Source organism: Pelophylax lessonae (assembly GCF_965119305.1).
Source record: "Pelophylax lessonae genome assembly, chromosome: 13".
Lineage (NCBI taxonomy): Eukaryota > Metazoa > Chordata > Amphibia > Anura > Ranidae > Pelophylax > Pelophylax lessonae.
This window is the reverse complement of record NC_138780.1, coordinates 6,372,403-6,389,531: the sequence shown is the minus strand read 5'-3', so window position 1 is coordinate 6,389,531 and position 17,129 is coordinate 6,372,403. Positions and strand designations below refer to the sequence as shown.

The 17,129-nt window shown below is 49.7% G+C and overlaps 1 protein-coding gene across 1 annotated transcript in view; it reads left to right on the top strand.

Moving 5' to 3' along the window:
* Positions 1-846: 846 nt before the first annotated feature.
* The window catches only part of USP21 (ubiquitin specific peptidase 21), a 32,527-nt gene continuing 16,244 nt past the window's right edge, over positions 847-17,129 (top strand). The window contains exons 1-8 of the mRNA XM_082242751.1: positions 847-1,002; positions 5,133-5,908; positions 10,214-10,273; positions 10,965-11,088; positions 13,177-13,288; positions 15,151-15,288; positions 16,212-16,276; positions 16,907-17,010. Of these exons, the coding sequence (XP_082098877.1) occupies positions 981-1,002; positions 5,133-5,908; positions 10,214-10,273; positions 10,965-11,088; positions 13,177-13,288; positions 15,151-15,288; positions 16,212-16,276; positions 16,907-17,010 (1,401 nt within the window). The 5' untranslated portion in view covers positions 847-980. The remainder of the gene's footprint in view (positions 1,003-5,132; positions 5,909-10,213; positions 10,274-10,964; positions 11,089-13,176; positions 13,289-15,150; positions 15,289-16,211; positions 16,277-16,906; positions 17,011-17,129) is intronic.

Below are 17,129 nucleotides of genomic sequence, written 5' to 3'. Positions count from 1 at the left end.
ACACCTCTGTATATACATCAGTAACCCCTGATTTATATATATATATATATATATATATATTGATCAGTGATCCCTTGGTGATCTGTACATTATTAATCAGTGATCCCCTGGTGATCTGTACAATATTGATCAGTGATCTCCTGGTGATCTGTACATTATTGATCAGTGATCCCCTGGTGATCTGTACATTATTAATCAGTGATCTTCTCCTGGTGATCTGTACATTATTAATCAGTGATCTCCTGGTGATCTGTACATTATTAATCAGTGATCTCCTGGTGATCTGTACATTATTAATCAGTGATCCCCTGGTGATCTGTACAATATTGATCAGTGATCTCCTGGTGATCTGTACATTATTAATCAGTGATCTCCTGGTGATCTGTACATTATTAATCAGTGATCTCCTGGTGATCTGTACATTATTGATCAGTGATGATCTGGTGATCTGTACATTATTGATCAGTGATGATCTGGTGATCTGTACATTATTAATCAGTCATTATATAATTTTCAGTCACATCCTCCATTGTAAATATAAACAGAGCGGCGCTCGGCGGGCAGCCCCGGACTGTACCATTGTAGTGATGCCGGGGAGGGGGGGCAGGCGGTATCGGTGCCCCGTATCGCTCCGGTGGGATATGTAATCCTCCTAATTTAATGGCGGTACCGGGTGAGACGTCGGGGTGATTCTAAGTACCCTCCCCCCCTCTCACTCCACTTTTATAATCTGCCAGGGAGTACCTTCCCCCCCCCTCGCCTCACCCCAGTGGTTGAGTCCGATTTGTGCGCAGGCGCAGTGTGCTCGGAATGGCCCCTCTGACCATGCGAGGTGCGGGCGGAGGAAGCTGAGTCCGCCATGTTGGCTCCTGGCAGGAGACGGTTTACAAACAGACGGTGACTATGGACAACCGCCGTACATGTGAAAGCAGAGCGGAGCCGCCCGTCACCGGACAGCCCTCCCCCACCCGGCGTGCACCATGACCCGCACCCCCAGCCCCGGTGAGTGTTTACCCCCCTCCCTGTGCGGCCATTAACCCCTCAGTGACCCTCCCAGTGTAATCCGGCCTATCCCCTGCCAGCATGCTGCAAAGAGGGGGTCTAATGGGGGAAGCAGTGGTCTCTCTGCAGAGGTCCAACACTCCCCTCCCCCTTCCTGAGCAGGAAACCCTGTCCCCTGCCAGCATGCTGCAAAGAGGGGGCCTTGTGGGGGAAGCAGAGGTCTCTCTGCAGAGGTCCTACACTCCCCTCCCCCTTCCTGAGTATTAAAGCCTGTCCCCTCCCATCATGCTGTAAATAGGGGCCTTATAGGGGAAGCAGAGGTCTCTCTGCAGAGGTCCTACACCCCCTCCCCCTTCCTGAGAAGAAAAGCCTGTCCCCTGCCAGCATGCTGCAAAGAGGAGGTCTTATTGTGGGGGAAGCAGAGGTCTCTCTGCAGAGGTCCCACCCCCCTCCCCCCTTCCTGAGAAGAAAAGCCTGTCCCCTGCCAGCATGCTGCAAAGAGGAGGTCTTATTGTGGGGGAAGCAGAGGTCTCTCTGCAGAGATCCTACACCCCCCTCCCAGACAAGGAAAGCCTGTCCCCTGCCAGCATGCTGCAAAGAGGGTCCTTGTGGGGGAAGCAGAGGTCTCTCTGCAGAGGTCCCACCCCCCTCCCCCCTTCCTGAGAAGAAAAGCCTGCCCCCTGCCAGCATGCTGCAAAGAGGGTCCTTGTGGGGGAAGCAGAGGTCTCTCTGCAGAGGTCCTACACCCCCTCCCCCTTCCTGAGAAGAAAAGCCTGTCCCCTGCCAGCATGCTGCAAAGAGGAGGTCTTATTGTGGGGGAAGCAGAGGTCTCTCTGCAGAGATCCTACACCCCCCTCCCAGACAAGGAAAGCCTGTCCCCTGCCAGCATGCTGCAAAGAGAGGGGGCCTTGTGGGGGAATCAGGGGTCTCTCTGCAGAGGTCCTACACCCCTCCCCCCTTCCTGAGGAGGAAAGCCTGTCCCCTGCCAGCATGCTGTAAAGTGGGGGCCTTGTGGGGGAAGCAGGGGTCTCTCTGCAGAGGTCCTACACCCCCTCATTCCTGAGTAGGAAAGCCTGTCCCCTGCCAGCATGCTGTAAAGAGGGGCCTTGTTGTTGTGGGGGAAGCAGAGATCCTACACCCCCCTTTCTGAGTAGGAAAGCCTTTCAGCATGCTGCAAAGAGGGGGCCTTGTGGGGGAAGCAGGGGTCTCTCTGCAGAGGTCCTACACCCCTCCCCCCATCCTGAGAAGAAAAGCCTGTCCCCTGCCAGCATGCTGCAAAGAGGGGGCCTTGTGGGGGAGGGAAGCAGTGGCCCCTCTGCAGAGGTCCTACACCCCCTCCTGTCCCCTGCCAGCATTCCTTAGGTCCCTTAAAGGCCACCCCCCCTTCTCCTGCACATATACAGCAAGTGTCGGCCAATGATTTACAGCCGCCACCTGCTGATCAGCTTTGTCCAATCACAGTGCAGAGCTCTGTGTTGACAATCAACACAGAGCTCTGTACAGAGGGAGCGATCTCTCTGTTTCTAATCCCTGCACAGCAGAGAAAAGAAGCCAATTGATGTGTAGTAAAAGCAGGTGGTCCCCTTACAGTGCGGCGGGAAAGGTGGTCGTTTTCCCCACTTACCGGACCCGCTGGCAGCGAGGGGAAATGATTCAGTCCGCGCTCCTCACAGCCAGGGAGTCGAGTTGAGGGCAAGATGGCCCCCCCCCCCACTCCACTCTATGGTCTTGGAGGACCGGAGCAACGCCAAATGTCGTCTCCTAGCAACGCATTTTTTTTAGTGTAGATGTGAGGTGTGAGGTCTTTTTGACCCCCAGATCTCACATTAAAGAGGACCTGTCCTGCCGATTTCTATTACAAGGGATGATTACATTCCTTGTAATAGGAATAAAAGTGATCAAAAAATTGTTTTAAAAAATAAAAGATAAAAAAAAAAAAAAAAAATCATCCGGTCCCTGTTAGCTCGCGCGCAGAAGCGAACGCATACGCAAGTCGCGCCCACATATGTAAACGGTGTTCAAACCACACATGTGAGGTATCGCCGCGATCGTTAGAGCGAGAGCAAAAATTCTATCCCCAGACCTCCTCTGTAACTCCAAACTGGTAACCTCTAGAAATTTCTAAAGGGTCGCCTGGGTATCTATTTACTCGGTGTAACATCATCTTTCACATTATAGAAAAAAATTTGGCTAACTTTATTTTTTTCTTATTTTTTAATTTAAAAAAAAAAAATGAATTTTGTTCCAAAAAAAAAAAAAAATTGCGTTTTGGAAGATCGCTTTGCAAATACAATAAAAGATTTTTGCAACGATCTCCCATTTTATTCTCGCAGCGATGGTGAACCTTGGCACCCCAGATGTTTTGCAACTACATTTCCCATAACTCCTTTGCAAAGTATTTCAGCATCATGGGAAATGTAGTTCCAAAACATCTGGGGTGCCAAGGTTTGCCGTCTCTGCTAAAAAAAAAAAAAAAAAAATATATATATATATATATATATATATATATATATATATATATATTTTTTTTTTTTTTTAATGTTTGGGTGTTTGGGGGTTCTAAATAATTTTCTAGCCAAAAAAAAAAAAAATGATTTTAAATTTTAACAAGTGTCAGGATTAGGCCCGGTCCTTAAGTGGTTAAAAAAATATATATTTTTTAAATTATTATTTAAACTATATTTTATCCAAAAAAATTAAAACCTCTGTGCAAATACAATGTAACAAAAAATTGCAACAAAAGCCATTTTAATCCCTAGGGTCTCTGCTAAAAAAAAAAAAAATAAATATAAAAATATATATATATATATATAAATAAATATAAAAAAATATATATATATATATAAATAAATATATATTTGGGGTTCTAAGTAAATTTCTAGCAAAAAAGACTGTAAACAAAAAGTGCCAGAAAAAAACCTGGTCCTTAAATGGTTAAAGTAGTGCATAGTGAATAGCAAAAAAAAAAAATTATTTTCTAGCCAAAAAATGATTTGAAATTTTAACAAGTGTCAGAAATAGGCCCGGTCCTTAAGTGGTTAAAAAAAAAAAAATATATATTTTTTTTAAATTATTATTTAAAATGTATTTTATCCAAAATAATTGCGTTGAAAACCTCTGCGCAAATGCCGTGGGACATAAAAAATTGCAACAAACGCCATTTAAAGCGTCCTTCCTCCCCCCCCCCCCCCCCCCCTTACCTGGGACGCCTCTCCTGGTGATCGGCACCAAAAGAGTTTTAACCCTTTACCGATCGCTCTCGGCCGTGCATCCATTAACCCATGACTGCCCGAAGAACGGCAGAGTCCTAGAATGGAGGTGCGTTTCGCACTCCTGATGGAGGAAAGACTGCGGCTCTTTCAGCGACTCGGGGGTTAATCCCTCCAGGGCGGCGAATCCCCCGCGGGACGCCATATTTATAGATGCCGTTTATTTCTGTAGGCCTCGGGAATTCCCCTGGGGGGGGCAGCTGCTCTCTTGTCTCGCAGCCCGCAGCGATGTGAGGGTGTCAGGAACGCAAAGCCGGTCGACCACAGGCACCAGTTATGCTCTCAAAATCTCAAAATAAATGGCAAGTGAAGGGTTAATCCCCCCCCTGACACCCCCTGACACCTTCACTTATTTGGCGCCCTAAGTTCGGCTTACAAAATGTCCGCCATCTTGTTTTATGGAAGTCCTGGCAGATGCGACACAGGTGAAAAAATACCGAACTAATATACAGGGGGCGCTGCTCTGGGTGCCAATTACGTTCTAAAAATAAATGGCAAGGGAAGGGTTAATTCCCCCATCCCCCGTGACACCGTCACTTCTTTGGCGCCCTTAGTTCGGCTTACAAAACGTCCGCCATCTTGTTTTATGGAAGTCCTGGCAGATGCGACACAGGTGGGAAAATACCGAACTAATTTATAGGGGGCGCTGCTCTGGGTGTTCTCAGAATGGCACATCTGACAGTCTCATATTTCATTTTTAGATGGGAGGGGTTCAAGCAATGTACAGAAAAGCTCCGCCCACTGTCGGTTGCAGGTTGATGAAGCACTGTGAAAGTCCTGCTGTATTTGGATGCCGAGTATTCTACTGAATGTGTGGGCGGGTCACTAATGTAACATTTTGCTTCTCTCTCTTTTTTCCAGGGGGGCCCCGCCCCATCAGGGCCACAATGCCGCAGGTCTGCGAAGCCAGATTTGGGCGGGGCCGCGACTCCTCGCTGGTCGCCTCCCAACCTCCCACCGCCGGCAAAATCCTCACTTCCCTCCGTACCGTCAGCCAAGAGAGGTCGGCGGTCTCCAGCACGGTTTTCAGCAACGGCGTGCCGAAACGGCGGCCCCTGCCCCCGCCTCCGTGCCTGGAGGAGAAAATCAAGGTGGAACGCGGACGCAGCACTCAGCGGGGGGCGGAGTCCTCCGGCAGGAAGGGGCCCCTAAAGGCCGACCACTTGCTGGCAGTCAGCAGCAGCGCCCCCGCCATAAAACCGCCGGCTCAGCCTCTGGCGCCCAGGCCGGGAAGTCTGTCGCGGTCTAAATCGGTCAGCTATGGAGACCTGAACTCTGCTGGGAAGAAAGTGGAGGAGATCAGCAAAGGACTGTCCCGGGTGACACTCAGGCAGCGGAGCGCCTCCTCAAGTAGGAAGCCGCCATTGGACCCCACCGTGCTGAAAAGGAGCAGCTCGCTAAAGAGGCTGAATTCCTTACCAACGGTGGAGGCGCCACACAAAGCCGGCGCCGTCTCAGTGACGACAGTACGAGCGAACGCTGCAACCAAACCGACACCGCAAGAGGCAGAGGATAGGAAAGACTCACACCAGGCCCGACCAGCCTGCAGCTCGCCGACTACAGAGGCGCCAACCGTCAACGGTACGAAGACGCAGGAGAGGCGACCGTCATCATCTACACCGATACACGTGTCAGAGGTGAGCCTGAACATTGCTATAACTGACAGAATTTATATATATATATAGCTCTGTACCAGAGGAGCTTACACTCTAATGTCCCCTCCCCCACAGTCACATCAGTCTCTGTACCAGAGGAGCTTACACTCTAATGTCCCCTCCCCTACAGTCACATCAGTCTCTGTACCAGAGGAGCTTACACTCTAATGTCCCTTCCCCCCACAGTCACATCAGTCTCTGTACCAGAGGAGCTTACAATCTAATATCTCCTCCCCCACAGTCACATCAGTCTCTGTACCAGAGGAGCTTACACTCTAATGTCCCCTCCCCCCACAGTCACATCAGTCTCTGTACCAGAGGAGCTTACACTCTAATGTCCCCTCCCCCCACAGTCACATCAGTCTCTACCAGAGGAGCTTACGCTCGAATGTCCCCTCCCCCACAGTCACATCAGTCTCTGTACCAGAGGAGCTTACACTCTAATGTCTCCTCCCCCACAGTCACATCAGTCTCTGTACCAGAGGAGCTTACACTCTAATGTCCCCTCCCCCACAGTCACATCAGTCTCTGTACCAGAGGAGCTTACACTCTAATGTCCCCTCCCCCACAGTCACATCAGTCTCTGTACCAGAGGAGCTTACACTCTAATGTCCCCTCCCCCACAGTCACATCAGTCTCTGTACCAGAGGAGCTTACACTCTAATGTCCCCTCCCCAACAATCACATCAGTCTCTGTACCACAGGAGCTTACACTCTAATGTCCCCTCCCCCACAGTCACACACTATTATGGTAGGTACGGTATCTATGTAGATGGGAGGTACAGGATCTATGTAGATGGGAGGTACGGGATCTGTGTAGATGGTAGGTACAGGATCTGTGTAGATGGTAGGTATGGGATCTGTGTAGATGGTAGGTACGGGATCTGTGTAGATGGTAGGTACGGTATCTGTGTGGATGGTAGGGAGGGGATCTGTGTGGATGGTAGGTACGGGATCTGTGTAGATGGTAGGTATGGGATCTGTGTAGACGGTAGGTACGCTATCTGTGTAGATGGTAGGTACGGGATCTGTGTAGATGGTAGGTATGGGATCTGTGTAGACGGTAGGTACGCTATCTGTGTAGATGGTAGGTACGGGATCTGTGTAGATGGTAGGTACGGGATCTGTGTAGATGGTAGGTACGGGATCTGTGTAGATGGTAGGTAAGGGATCTGTGTAGATGGTAGGTACGGGATCTGTGTAGATGGTAGGTACGGGATCTGTGTAGATGGTAGGTACGGGATCTGTGTAGATGGTAGGTACGGGATCTGTGTAGATGGTAGGTACGGGATCTGTGTAGATGGTAGGTACGGGATCTGTGTAGATGGTAGGTACGGGATCTGTGTAGATGGTAGGTACGGGATCTGTGTAGATGGTAGGTACGGGATCTGTGTAGATGGTAGGTACGGGATCTGTGTAGATGGTAGGTACGGGATCTGTGTAGGCGGTAGGTACGGGATCTGTGTAGATGGAAGGTACGGGATCTGTGTAGATGGTAGGGACGGGATCTGTGTAGATGGTAGGTACGCTATCTGTGTAGATGGTAGGTACGGGATCTGTGTAGATGGTAGGTACGGGATCTGTGTAGATGGTAGGTACGGGATCTGTGTAGATGGTAGGTACGGGATCTGTGTAGATGGTAGGTACGGGATCTGTGTAGATGGTAGGTACGGGATCTGTGTAGATGGTAGGTACGGGATCTGTGTAGATGGTAGGTACGGGATCTGTGTAGATGGTAGGTACGGGATCTGTGTAGATGGTAGGTACGGGATCTGTGTAGATGGTAGGTACGCTATCTGTGTAGATGGTAGGTACGCTATCTGTGTAGATGGTAGGTACGGGATCTGTGTAGATGGTAGGTACGGGATCTGTGTAGATGGTAGGTACGGGATCTGTGTAGATGGTAGGTACGGGATCTGTGTAGATGGTAGGGACGGGATCTGTGTACATGGAAGGTACGGTATCTTTGTAGATGGTAGGTACGGGATCTGTGTAGATGGTAGGTACGGGATCTGTGTAGATGGTAGGTACGGGATCTGTGTAGATGGTAGGTACGCGATCTGTGTACATGGAAGGTACGGTATCTGTGTAGATGGCAGGTAGTTGGCGTAGTGACACAGCTTTGTGTACATCACCAAGGTCATATTGGGCTCCCTGCACGCTCGTAGCGTACGTTCTCCTCCCGTCCGCAGAGAGAAAGCAGCGTGACTCCACAGCTAATTAATCCCAAGGAGATGAGCTCTCGTTGATCCACCTTGAACAGTCCCAGGCACAATCCTCTGAGAAGGATGATCAGGAGGAGAGGTTGTCCCTTTAATCCCTGTCATTCTCCCGAGGACGAGCGAGCAGTCAGGACGGACTGGCCCCCTCGCAGAGCCGCACCATGCCTGGGCTGCAGGGGACCGGTCTGGTCGAGCTGCCCCAGAAGCTCCAGCACATGCTGGCCGATAAGAAGGAAGTCCAGGGAAAAGGCGTGGATATCTCCGAGTCCGTGGTCCATACGGCCATGATGGGGCTCCTACTTATGACCACTGAGGTAATGCCGGACAGCAGAATCTTCCAGAACCACTCAGGCCTTCCTAGGGAAGGTTTCATGGACAGAGGTCTATATGTACTGATGGAAGGTATGTTCAGATGATGCAGGAGCATATTGGAGGCTGCATGGGGGCAAAGCTCTCGGGGGGGGGGGGGTGCACTAGGTGTCATTGAATAGCACAGAATGCTCCGGGGTGATCCTGAAGTCACAAGATGCTCTGGGGTAATCCTGAAGTCAGGGGGTACACAGGGGCACTAGTAGTCAGATGACACAGGATACTCTGGGACAGGCCTGAAGTCATGGGGTACACAGGGGGCACAAGAGTCAATTGATTCAGGATAATCTGGGACAGGCCTGAAGTCACGGGGTACACAGGGGGCACTAGGAGTCATTCGATGACACAGGATGCTCTGGGGTGCTCATGAAGTCTCTGGGTACATAGGGGCACCAAGAGTGAGATGACACAGGATGCTTTGGGGGACCGTCCTGTATTCATGGGGTATACAGGTGGTACTATGAATCTTTAGATGACACTGGATGCTCTGAAGTGGTCTTGAAATCATCGGGTACACAGAGGTGCACTAGGAGTGCGATAACTCAGGATGCTCAGGGGCAATTCTTAAGTTACGGGGTACACAGGGGGGCATTAGGAGTCAGATGACATAGGATACTCTGGGGCGGCCCTGAAGTCATTGGGGTACACAGGGTGCATTATAAGTCATTTGTTGACAGAGGATACTCTGGGGCGGTCCTGAAGTCACAGGGGGCACTAGGAGTCAGATGACACAGGATGCTCTGGGGCGGTCCTTAAGTCACAGGATGCTCAGGGGCATTCCTGAAGTCTTGGGGTAAACAGGGGCCACTAGGTGTCATTAGATGACAGAGGATGCTCTGGGGCGGTTCGGAAGTCATTGGGGTACACAGGGTGAATTATAAGTCATTCGTTGACACAGGATGCTCTGGGGCGGTCCTGAAGTCACAGGGGGCACTAGGAGTCAGATGACACGGGATGCTCTGGGGGCGGTCCTGAAGTCATGCAGTACACAGGGGTCACTAGGAGTCATTAGATGACACAGGATACTCTGGGGCGGTCCTGAAGTCTTGGGGTAAACAGGGGGCACTAGGTGTCATTAGATGACAGAGGATGCTCTGGGACGGTTCTGTAGTCACGGGGCACTAGGAGTCATTAGATGACAAAGAAAGCTCTGGGGCGGTCCTGAAGACATTGGGGTACACATGGTGCATTATAAGTCATTCGTTGACACAGGATGCTCTGGGGCGGTCCTGAAGTCTCAGGGAACGCTAGGAGTCAGATGACACAGGATGCTTTGGGGCGGTCCTGAAGTCACGTGGTACACAGGGGGCACTAGGAGTCAGATGACACAGGATGCTCTGGGGCGGTCTTGAAGTCACACGGTACACAGGGGGCACTAGGAGTCATTAGATGACACAGGATGCTCTGTGGCGGTCCTGAAGTGATAGGGTAAACAGGGGGCACTAGGTGTCAGATGACGAAGGATGTTCTAGGGATGTCCTGAAGTCATGGGGTACACAGGGGGCACTAGGAGTCATTAGATGAGACAGGATGCTCTGGGGCGGTCCTGAAGTCACAGGGGGCACCTGAGTGATGGAAGTTTTTGCAGATTTTTGGGTACATCGATCCCAGTTCTGTAGAACGCATTTTTTTTTTTTAAAGTCTTGTTATTCCAACCGAAGTCCTACTGATTTCTCATGTCTGTTCTTCCTTGCAGCCTCCTCGTGTTCCCGTCCTTGGATCTGGCCATGTTGGGCTGCGGAATTTGGGCAACACGGTAAGAATTTGTTGTGTGAGCATTTTTAAAGACTTGGATGGGGGGAACCCCTCATAATGGGCACAGCGGGTGTACAGACCCAGGAACTCAGCACAGGGATGGTGGGAACCCCTCATAATGGGCACAGCAGGTGTACAGACCCGGGAACTCAGCACAGGGATGGTGGGAACCCCTCATAATGGGCACAGCAGGTGTACAGACCCGGGAACTCAGCACAGGGATGGTGGGAACCCCTCATAATGGGCACAGCGGGGGTACAGACCCGGGAACTCAGCACAGGGGTGGGGGGAACCCCTCATAATGGGCACAGCGGGTGTACAGACCCAGGAACTCAGCACAGGGATGGTGGGAACCCCTCATAATGGGCACAGCGGGTGTACAGACCCAGGAACTCAGCACAGGGATGGTGGGAACCCCTCATAATGGGCACAGCGGGTGTATAGACCCAGGAACTCAGCACAGGGATGGTGGGAACCCCTCATAATGGGCACAGCGGGTGTACAGACCCGGGAACTCAGCACAGGGATGGTGGGAACCCCTCATAATGGGCACAGCGGGTGTACAGACCCGGGAACTCAGCACAGGGATGGTGGGAACCCCTCATAATGGGAACAGAGTAAGTAATTTTATTACAGAATGGAGATCAGATTTTCTATAATCATTATTGATTTCGGTTTGATTTTCATTTCAGTGTTTCCTGAACGCCGTCCTGCAATGTCTGAGCAGAACCAAACCGCTCCGGGATTATATCTTGCGTCAGGAATATCGCCAGGAGCAACACACAAGCTGCCGGACACAGCAGGAGCTCACTGAAGGTATATCGCCTTTGTACATCTAGCCGGAGGCTCCGCCCAGTGCGCCGATACACCCACATCTTGCAAATTAAGTATTATGAAAGGACCGCACACATCCCCCTTTTGTGCATTGAGGCATTTTTAGCTTTATCAATTTCCCTCAGAGTATAGTGATGTCATTAGCTGCAAGTATATTGATTGGCTCCTCCTCCACCATTGGCCTTTTCGCTCCGTGTTTTATTAGGCGTACCGCCATTTCTGATCGTCTATTTATGTACATAACACACGAGCGCTTCCAGATAATCCCATTTATCCTGAACTATAAATAGATAAGTCATATCCAGTAATAGCGGCGGATTTACTCCCACCATACCGCAAATCTTTGTTGCCGAAGAATCGCCGTTCTTAAAGGGAACATCCACCCTTTTCACAGCCGGGTTTCCTGTATATCCATATGATTGGTCTAGCAAAATAAGTCCATCTGTTTATGTTTTTCGGAAAGCCCCTTTCATCACTTTGCATTTGGCGATTAGTAATGTAACCGGTTGCTGCCATCTTAGCTTTTCTAAACTAAGGGTGGGTCCATTTAAATGCTGCTCCCCTCCCCCTTCCAAGGCTTTATATATATGGCTTTATATATATATATATATATATAGGCTTTGTATATATGTGTGTGTGTATATATATATATATATATATATATATATATATAAGTTCAGGATTGCTGCTCTCAAATTTATTCAAAAATATAAAAAATGTATACAAATATACAACAGTTTCGGGCTATATATCGTTCACCCCCTTCTTCAAGTTCCTACCTAAAGAAGGGCGTGAACGATATGTAGCCAAAAACTGTAGATATGTGACCTTTCTATATTTGTATATATTCTATTTTTCAATAAATTTAAGTGCAGCAATCTCAGATTTTTTTTTTTGTGGCCTGTGGGATGAGCTTGATTTCTTGCACCTACAAGAGAGGTGAGTGCTATTCGCCTCACCTGTATACTAGATATATATATATATATATATATATATATAACTTTGTTGTGTACACTGCACTGTCTGATCTCTACAAACTGTAAAAAGCAAAAATCTGTCTCTCTGCCAGCAATATATTATTAACTATAGAATTCCACTTATCAATCACCCTCTGGCCAAGCGAATCTAACCCACAACCATCTCAATTGCAAGCCTGGTATTCTACCACCTACGCCACCGTCAAGCATGCTTAGGCTGAACACACTCCCCCTGCCTACACACAGTGAATGAGATAGAAGTTAGGGAGAGTGTGTTCAGCCTAAGCAGGCTTGACGGTGGTGTACGTGGTAGAATACCAGGCTTGCAATTGAGATGGTTGTGGGTTTGAATCCCTTGGCCAGCGGGTGATTTTTTGGAATCCATGATAATGCGGGAACTCAAAGTTCCCACTAAGAAGCCCATTTTGTTCATTATTCGACGAACGAGCGAACAGCCGATGTTCAACTCAAGTTTGCGCAGCTTTTACCAAACATAGCTGAATAGTAAAGCTAAACGTGAACGGACGCATTTCAGGTTTAAGAAAGCCATTTCGTACCCTTTTCATGCTACCTTTCACACTGATGTGGTGCAAGAAACGCAGCGATTCCTGTGTGTTTCCCGCACTGCATGGCAATCGCACTGTGTTCTGTTTACTGATCATCCAAACTATATGACCACCCACCTCATATTGAGTAGGCCCCCCGCCCCTTTTGCCACCAAAACAGCCCTGAACCATTATGGCGTGGACGCCACTAGGTATGGTGTGGTATCTGGCACCAAGCGGTCAGTAGCAGATCCTGCAATCGGCCAGCAATAGGTCACTATAGCATTGATCTATTTCTGTAGAGAGAGACTGGACAGAGCTGCAACCCCTGTGCCCGAACCTCCATACGAATAACGAGGCCGGTCCTTGAAACAACACAGCTCCTATGTCCTTAGAGTGACAAACCACAACCATGGAAAGGCCAACGCGTTTCAACGTACCCTTCATGAAAGCTTTAGGCCCATTGAAATTGCATTGGTAAAGCTGTTGTCCCTAAAGCTTTTGGAAGCCGGTTTTGGACAGTAACTGAGTTCTTGTTCCCTCTGCAGCCTTCGCTGATGTCATCGCCTCCTTGTGGAGCCCGGAGGCTCCGGACGCAGCGAACCCATCCCGTCTACGAGCGGTGTTCCAAAAATACGTCCCGTCCTTTAACGGATACAGGTAAGATCTTCATCCACAAGCACATATAGCAGCAATCAAATCGGGAAATCACAAATGTCCTGGGTCACATGACTGTGAGTGCAGATTCGTCCAGTCAGTAGCCTGGATTCCATGATTGTTGTGTCCTGTTACCCAGAATGCATCAGTGTTTTAATATGGCTGCCAGTGCCGCTATTTCATCCTTCATTCTTAAAAAGGAGAACCTGGATTACTTTCAGAGAAAGCAGATCTTTGATTGTGATATTTGATAGAAACTTTGGGCAGTGGCTTAGTGGTTGGGACATCTGCCGTGCAGCCCTGGGGTCCAGGGTTTAAATCCAGATCAGGACACTACCTGCATGGAGTTTTGTATGTTCTCCTTGTGCTTGTGTTGGTTACTTGCAGGGCAATGGCATAGAGGTTGGGACCTCTGCCGTGCAGCACTGGGGTCCAGGGTTTAAATCCAGGTCACAACACTACCTGCATGGAGTTTGTATGTTCCCCTTCTGCTTGTGTTGGTTACTTGCTTTGCAGTGGCTTACTGGTTGGGACCTCTGCCTTACAGATCAGGACACTACCTGCATGGAGTTTGTATGTTCTCCTTGTGCTTGTGTTGGTTACTTGCAGGGCAATGGCTTAGAGGTTGAGACCTCTGCCGTGCTGCACTGGGGGTCCAGGGTTTAAATCCAGATCACAACATTACCTGCATGGAGTTTGTATTTTCTCACTGTGCTTGAATGGGTTACTAGCTGGGCAGTGGCTTAGTGGTTGGGACCTCTACCATGCAGCACTGGGGTCCTGGGTTTAAATCCAGACCAGGACACTACCTGCATGTTCCCCCTGTGTTTGCATGGGTTACTTGCAGGGCAGTGGCTTAGTGGTTGGAACATTTGCCGTGCAGCACTGGGGTCCAGGGTTTAAATCCAAGACCACGAGATGCATGGAGTTTGAAAGTTCTGCTTGTGTGTGTTTTTTTTTTTGTTTTTTTATTAGTTTTCAATGTGTTTGCATGGGTTACTAGCTGGGCAGTGGCTTATTGGTTGGGACCTCTGCCTTGCAGCACTGGGGTCCTGGGTTTAAATCCAGACCAGGACACTACCTGCATGGAGTCCGCATGTTCCCCCTGTGCTTGCATGGGTTACTTGCAGGGCAGTGGCTTAGTGGTTGGGACCTCTGCTGTGCAGCGCTGGATTTTCAGAATTTAAATCCAGATCACACGACCTGCATGGAGTTTGTATGTTCTCCCTGTGCTTGCGTGGGTTACTAGCTGGTCAATGGCTTAGTGGTTGGGACCTCTGCCGTGCAGCACTTGGGTCCTGGTTTTAAATCCAGACCAGGACATTACCTGCATGGAGTTTGCATGTTCTCCCTGTGCTTGTGTGGGTTACTTGCAGGGCAATGGCTTACTGGTTGGGACCTCTGCCTTGCAGCACTGGGGTCCTGGTTTTAAATCCAGACCAGGACACTACCTGCATGGAGTTTGTATGTTCTCCCTGTGGTTGCGTGGGTTACTTGCTGGGCAGTGGCTTAGTGGTTGGGACCTCTGCCGTGCAGCACTGGGGTCCTGGGTTTAAATCCAGACCAGGACACTACCTGCATGTTCTCCTTGCGCTTGCGTGGGTTTCTCCCACATTACAAAGATATTCTGGTAGGTTAATTGGTTCCTGTCTAAACTGGCCCTCATATGTGGATGTATGTTAGGGACCTTAGATTGTAAGCTCTTTGAGGACAGGGACTGATATGCCTGTAAAATCAATAAATCAATAAAAATAATCCCCCGATCGTTCAGAAATGGTTCCTTCTGCCATCTGTAGGGATTTAGCACAGGACGGCAGGCAAGAGGCTGTAGTCCCACCTGGTGACCTCTTTTCCTCCTCTTACAGCCAGCAAGACGCTCAGGAATTCCTCAAGTTCTTCATGGACCGGATCCACGTGGAGATCAACAGGAAGTGCAGGAAAACTCCCAGCATCCTCTCTGATGCCAAGCGGCCCATGTCTCTGGAGTCCCAAGACTCGCTCAGGTAAGTGGCCCAGGACCAGCAGGCTTCCATGGTTCAGTATAGAAATGGGGCAGATCATTGCCGCATCCTCCACCAAAAGAAATGGGAGGGGTAATTGCCTGCATCCTCCACCAAAAGAAATGGGGTGGATCATTGCCCGCATTCTCCACCAAAAGAAATGGGGGGGGGTAATTGCCTGCATCCTCCACCAAAAGAAATAGGGGGGTAATTGCCTGCATCCTCCACCAAAAGAAATGGGGGGGTAATTGCCTGCATCCTCCACCAAAAGAAATAGGGGAGGTAATTGCCTGCATCCTCCACCAAAAGAAATTGGGGGGTAATTGCCTGCATCCTCCATCAAAAGAAATAGGGGAGGTAATTGCCTGCATCCTCCACCAAAAGAAATTGGGGGGTAATTGCCTGCATCCTCCACCAAAAGAAATAGGGGAGGTAATTGCCTGCATCCTCCACCAAAAGAAATTGGGGGGTAATTGCCTGCATCCTCCATCAAAAGAAATAGGGGGGTAATTGCCTGCATCCTCCACCAAAAGAAATTGGGGGGTAATTGCCTGCATCCTCCACCAAAAGAAATGGGGGGGATAATTGCCCGCATCCTCCACCAAAATAAATGGGAGGGATAATTGCCCGCATCCTCCACCAAAATAAATGGGAGGAATAATTGCCCGCATCCTCCACCAAAATAAATGGGAGGAATAATTGCCCGCATCCTCCACCAATAGAAATGGGGGGATAATTGCCCGCATCCTCCACCAATAGAAATGGGAGGGATAATTGCCCGCATCCTCCACCAAAAGAAAATAAATGGAGGGGGACGGGGGTAATTGCCCGCATCCTCCAACAAAAGAAATGGGGGGGGGGGGATAATTGCCCGCATCCTCCACCAAAAGAAATCTGACTTTCACAGATATATTTCTCTTCCACAGTGACGACGAACGAGCCAATCTGATGTGGAAGAGATACCTGGAGAGAGAGGACAGCAAAGTTGTTGGTGAGTTTCTGACATTGTAGAGTTACCTAATACCAGCACTGACCCCCATCACTGGGTCTATGTGCTTCTCTATGCAATGCAGGTAGATCCTGGCTGGTGGGAGGGGCTGGCAGTGGGCAGAGTTATGCAAACATCAGAATGTCTTGATGGGCAGGTGTCAGTCTGGAGGAGTGGGCATTCATAGGTGGGCTGTATTTGCATAGGTAACACCCACATGTGATGCTGAACCTCCATGATCGAAAGAACTGAAATCCAATGAATGCAAGGGGCGGTCCAGGGAAGGTCAGTCCGGGGCGCGTGCCCCTTTTGCCCCCTTCCCTTCAGCTCTGATGAAAGGTGGGGGCCAGGGACAGTCAGACTGGGGTTAAGGGCTAGATGATGCTGGACACCCTCCAGCCGGGAAATGGGGCGGGGCTCTATCTGACTGGCTGCAGCTTCTAATGCACATTGTGAGAAGCTCACAGTGTGCAGTGAAATCGGAGGAAGCCGTTTCATGTCCAGGGGGAGGAGCCGGTACACCCGGAGGGCTGCCCTGTGGAATTCTGGGATTGGTGTCGCCATGTTCCAATGATTGTATCCGTTTTACCATCCTAACCTCCCTGTCTGTCTCTTTCCTTCCCGTCTCTGCAGATCTCTTTGTGGGTCAGTTGAAGAGTTGCCTTAAGTGCCAATCGTGTGGCTACCGGTCACCGACCTTCGAGGTGTTCTGCGATCTCTCCCTCCCCATTCCAAAGGTACCCAGGAGCGCCCCGCAAAGATAGAATAAATACTCGTTACTGCAGACAGTTTGTGGGTGATAGTGGGGCCCATCTCTGTGTTACACCCACTATCAACTGCTAAACTGCAGCAGCTG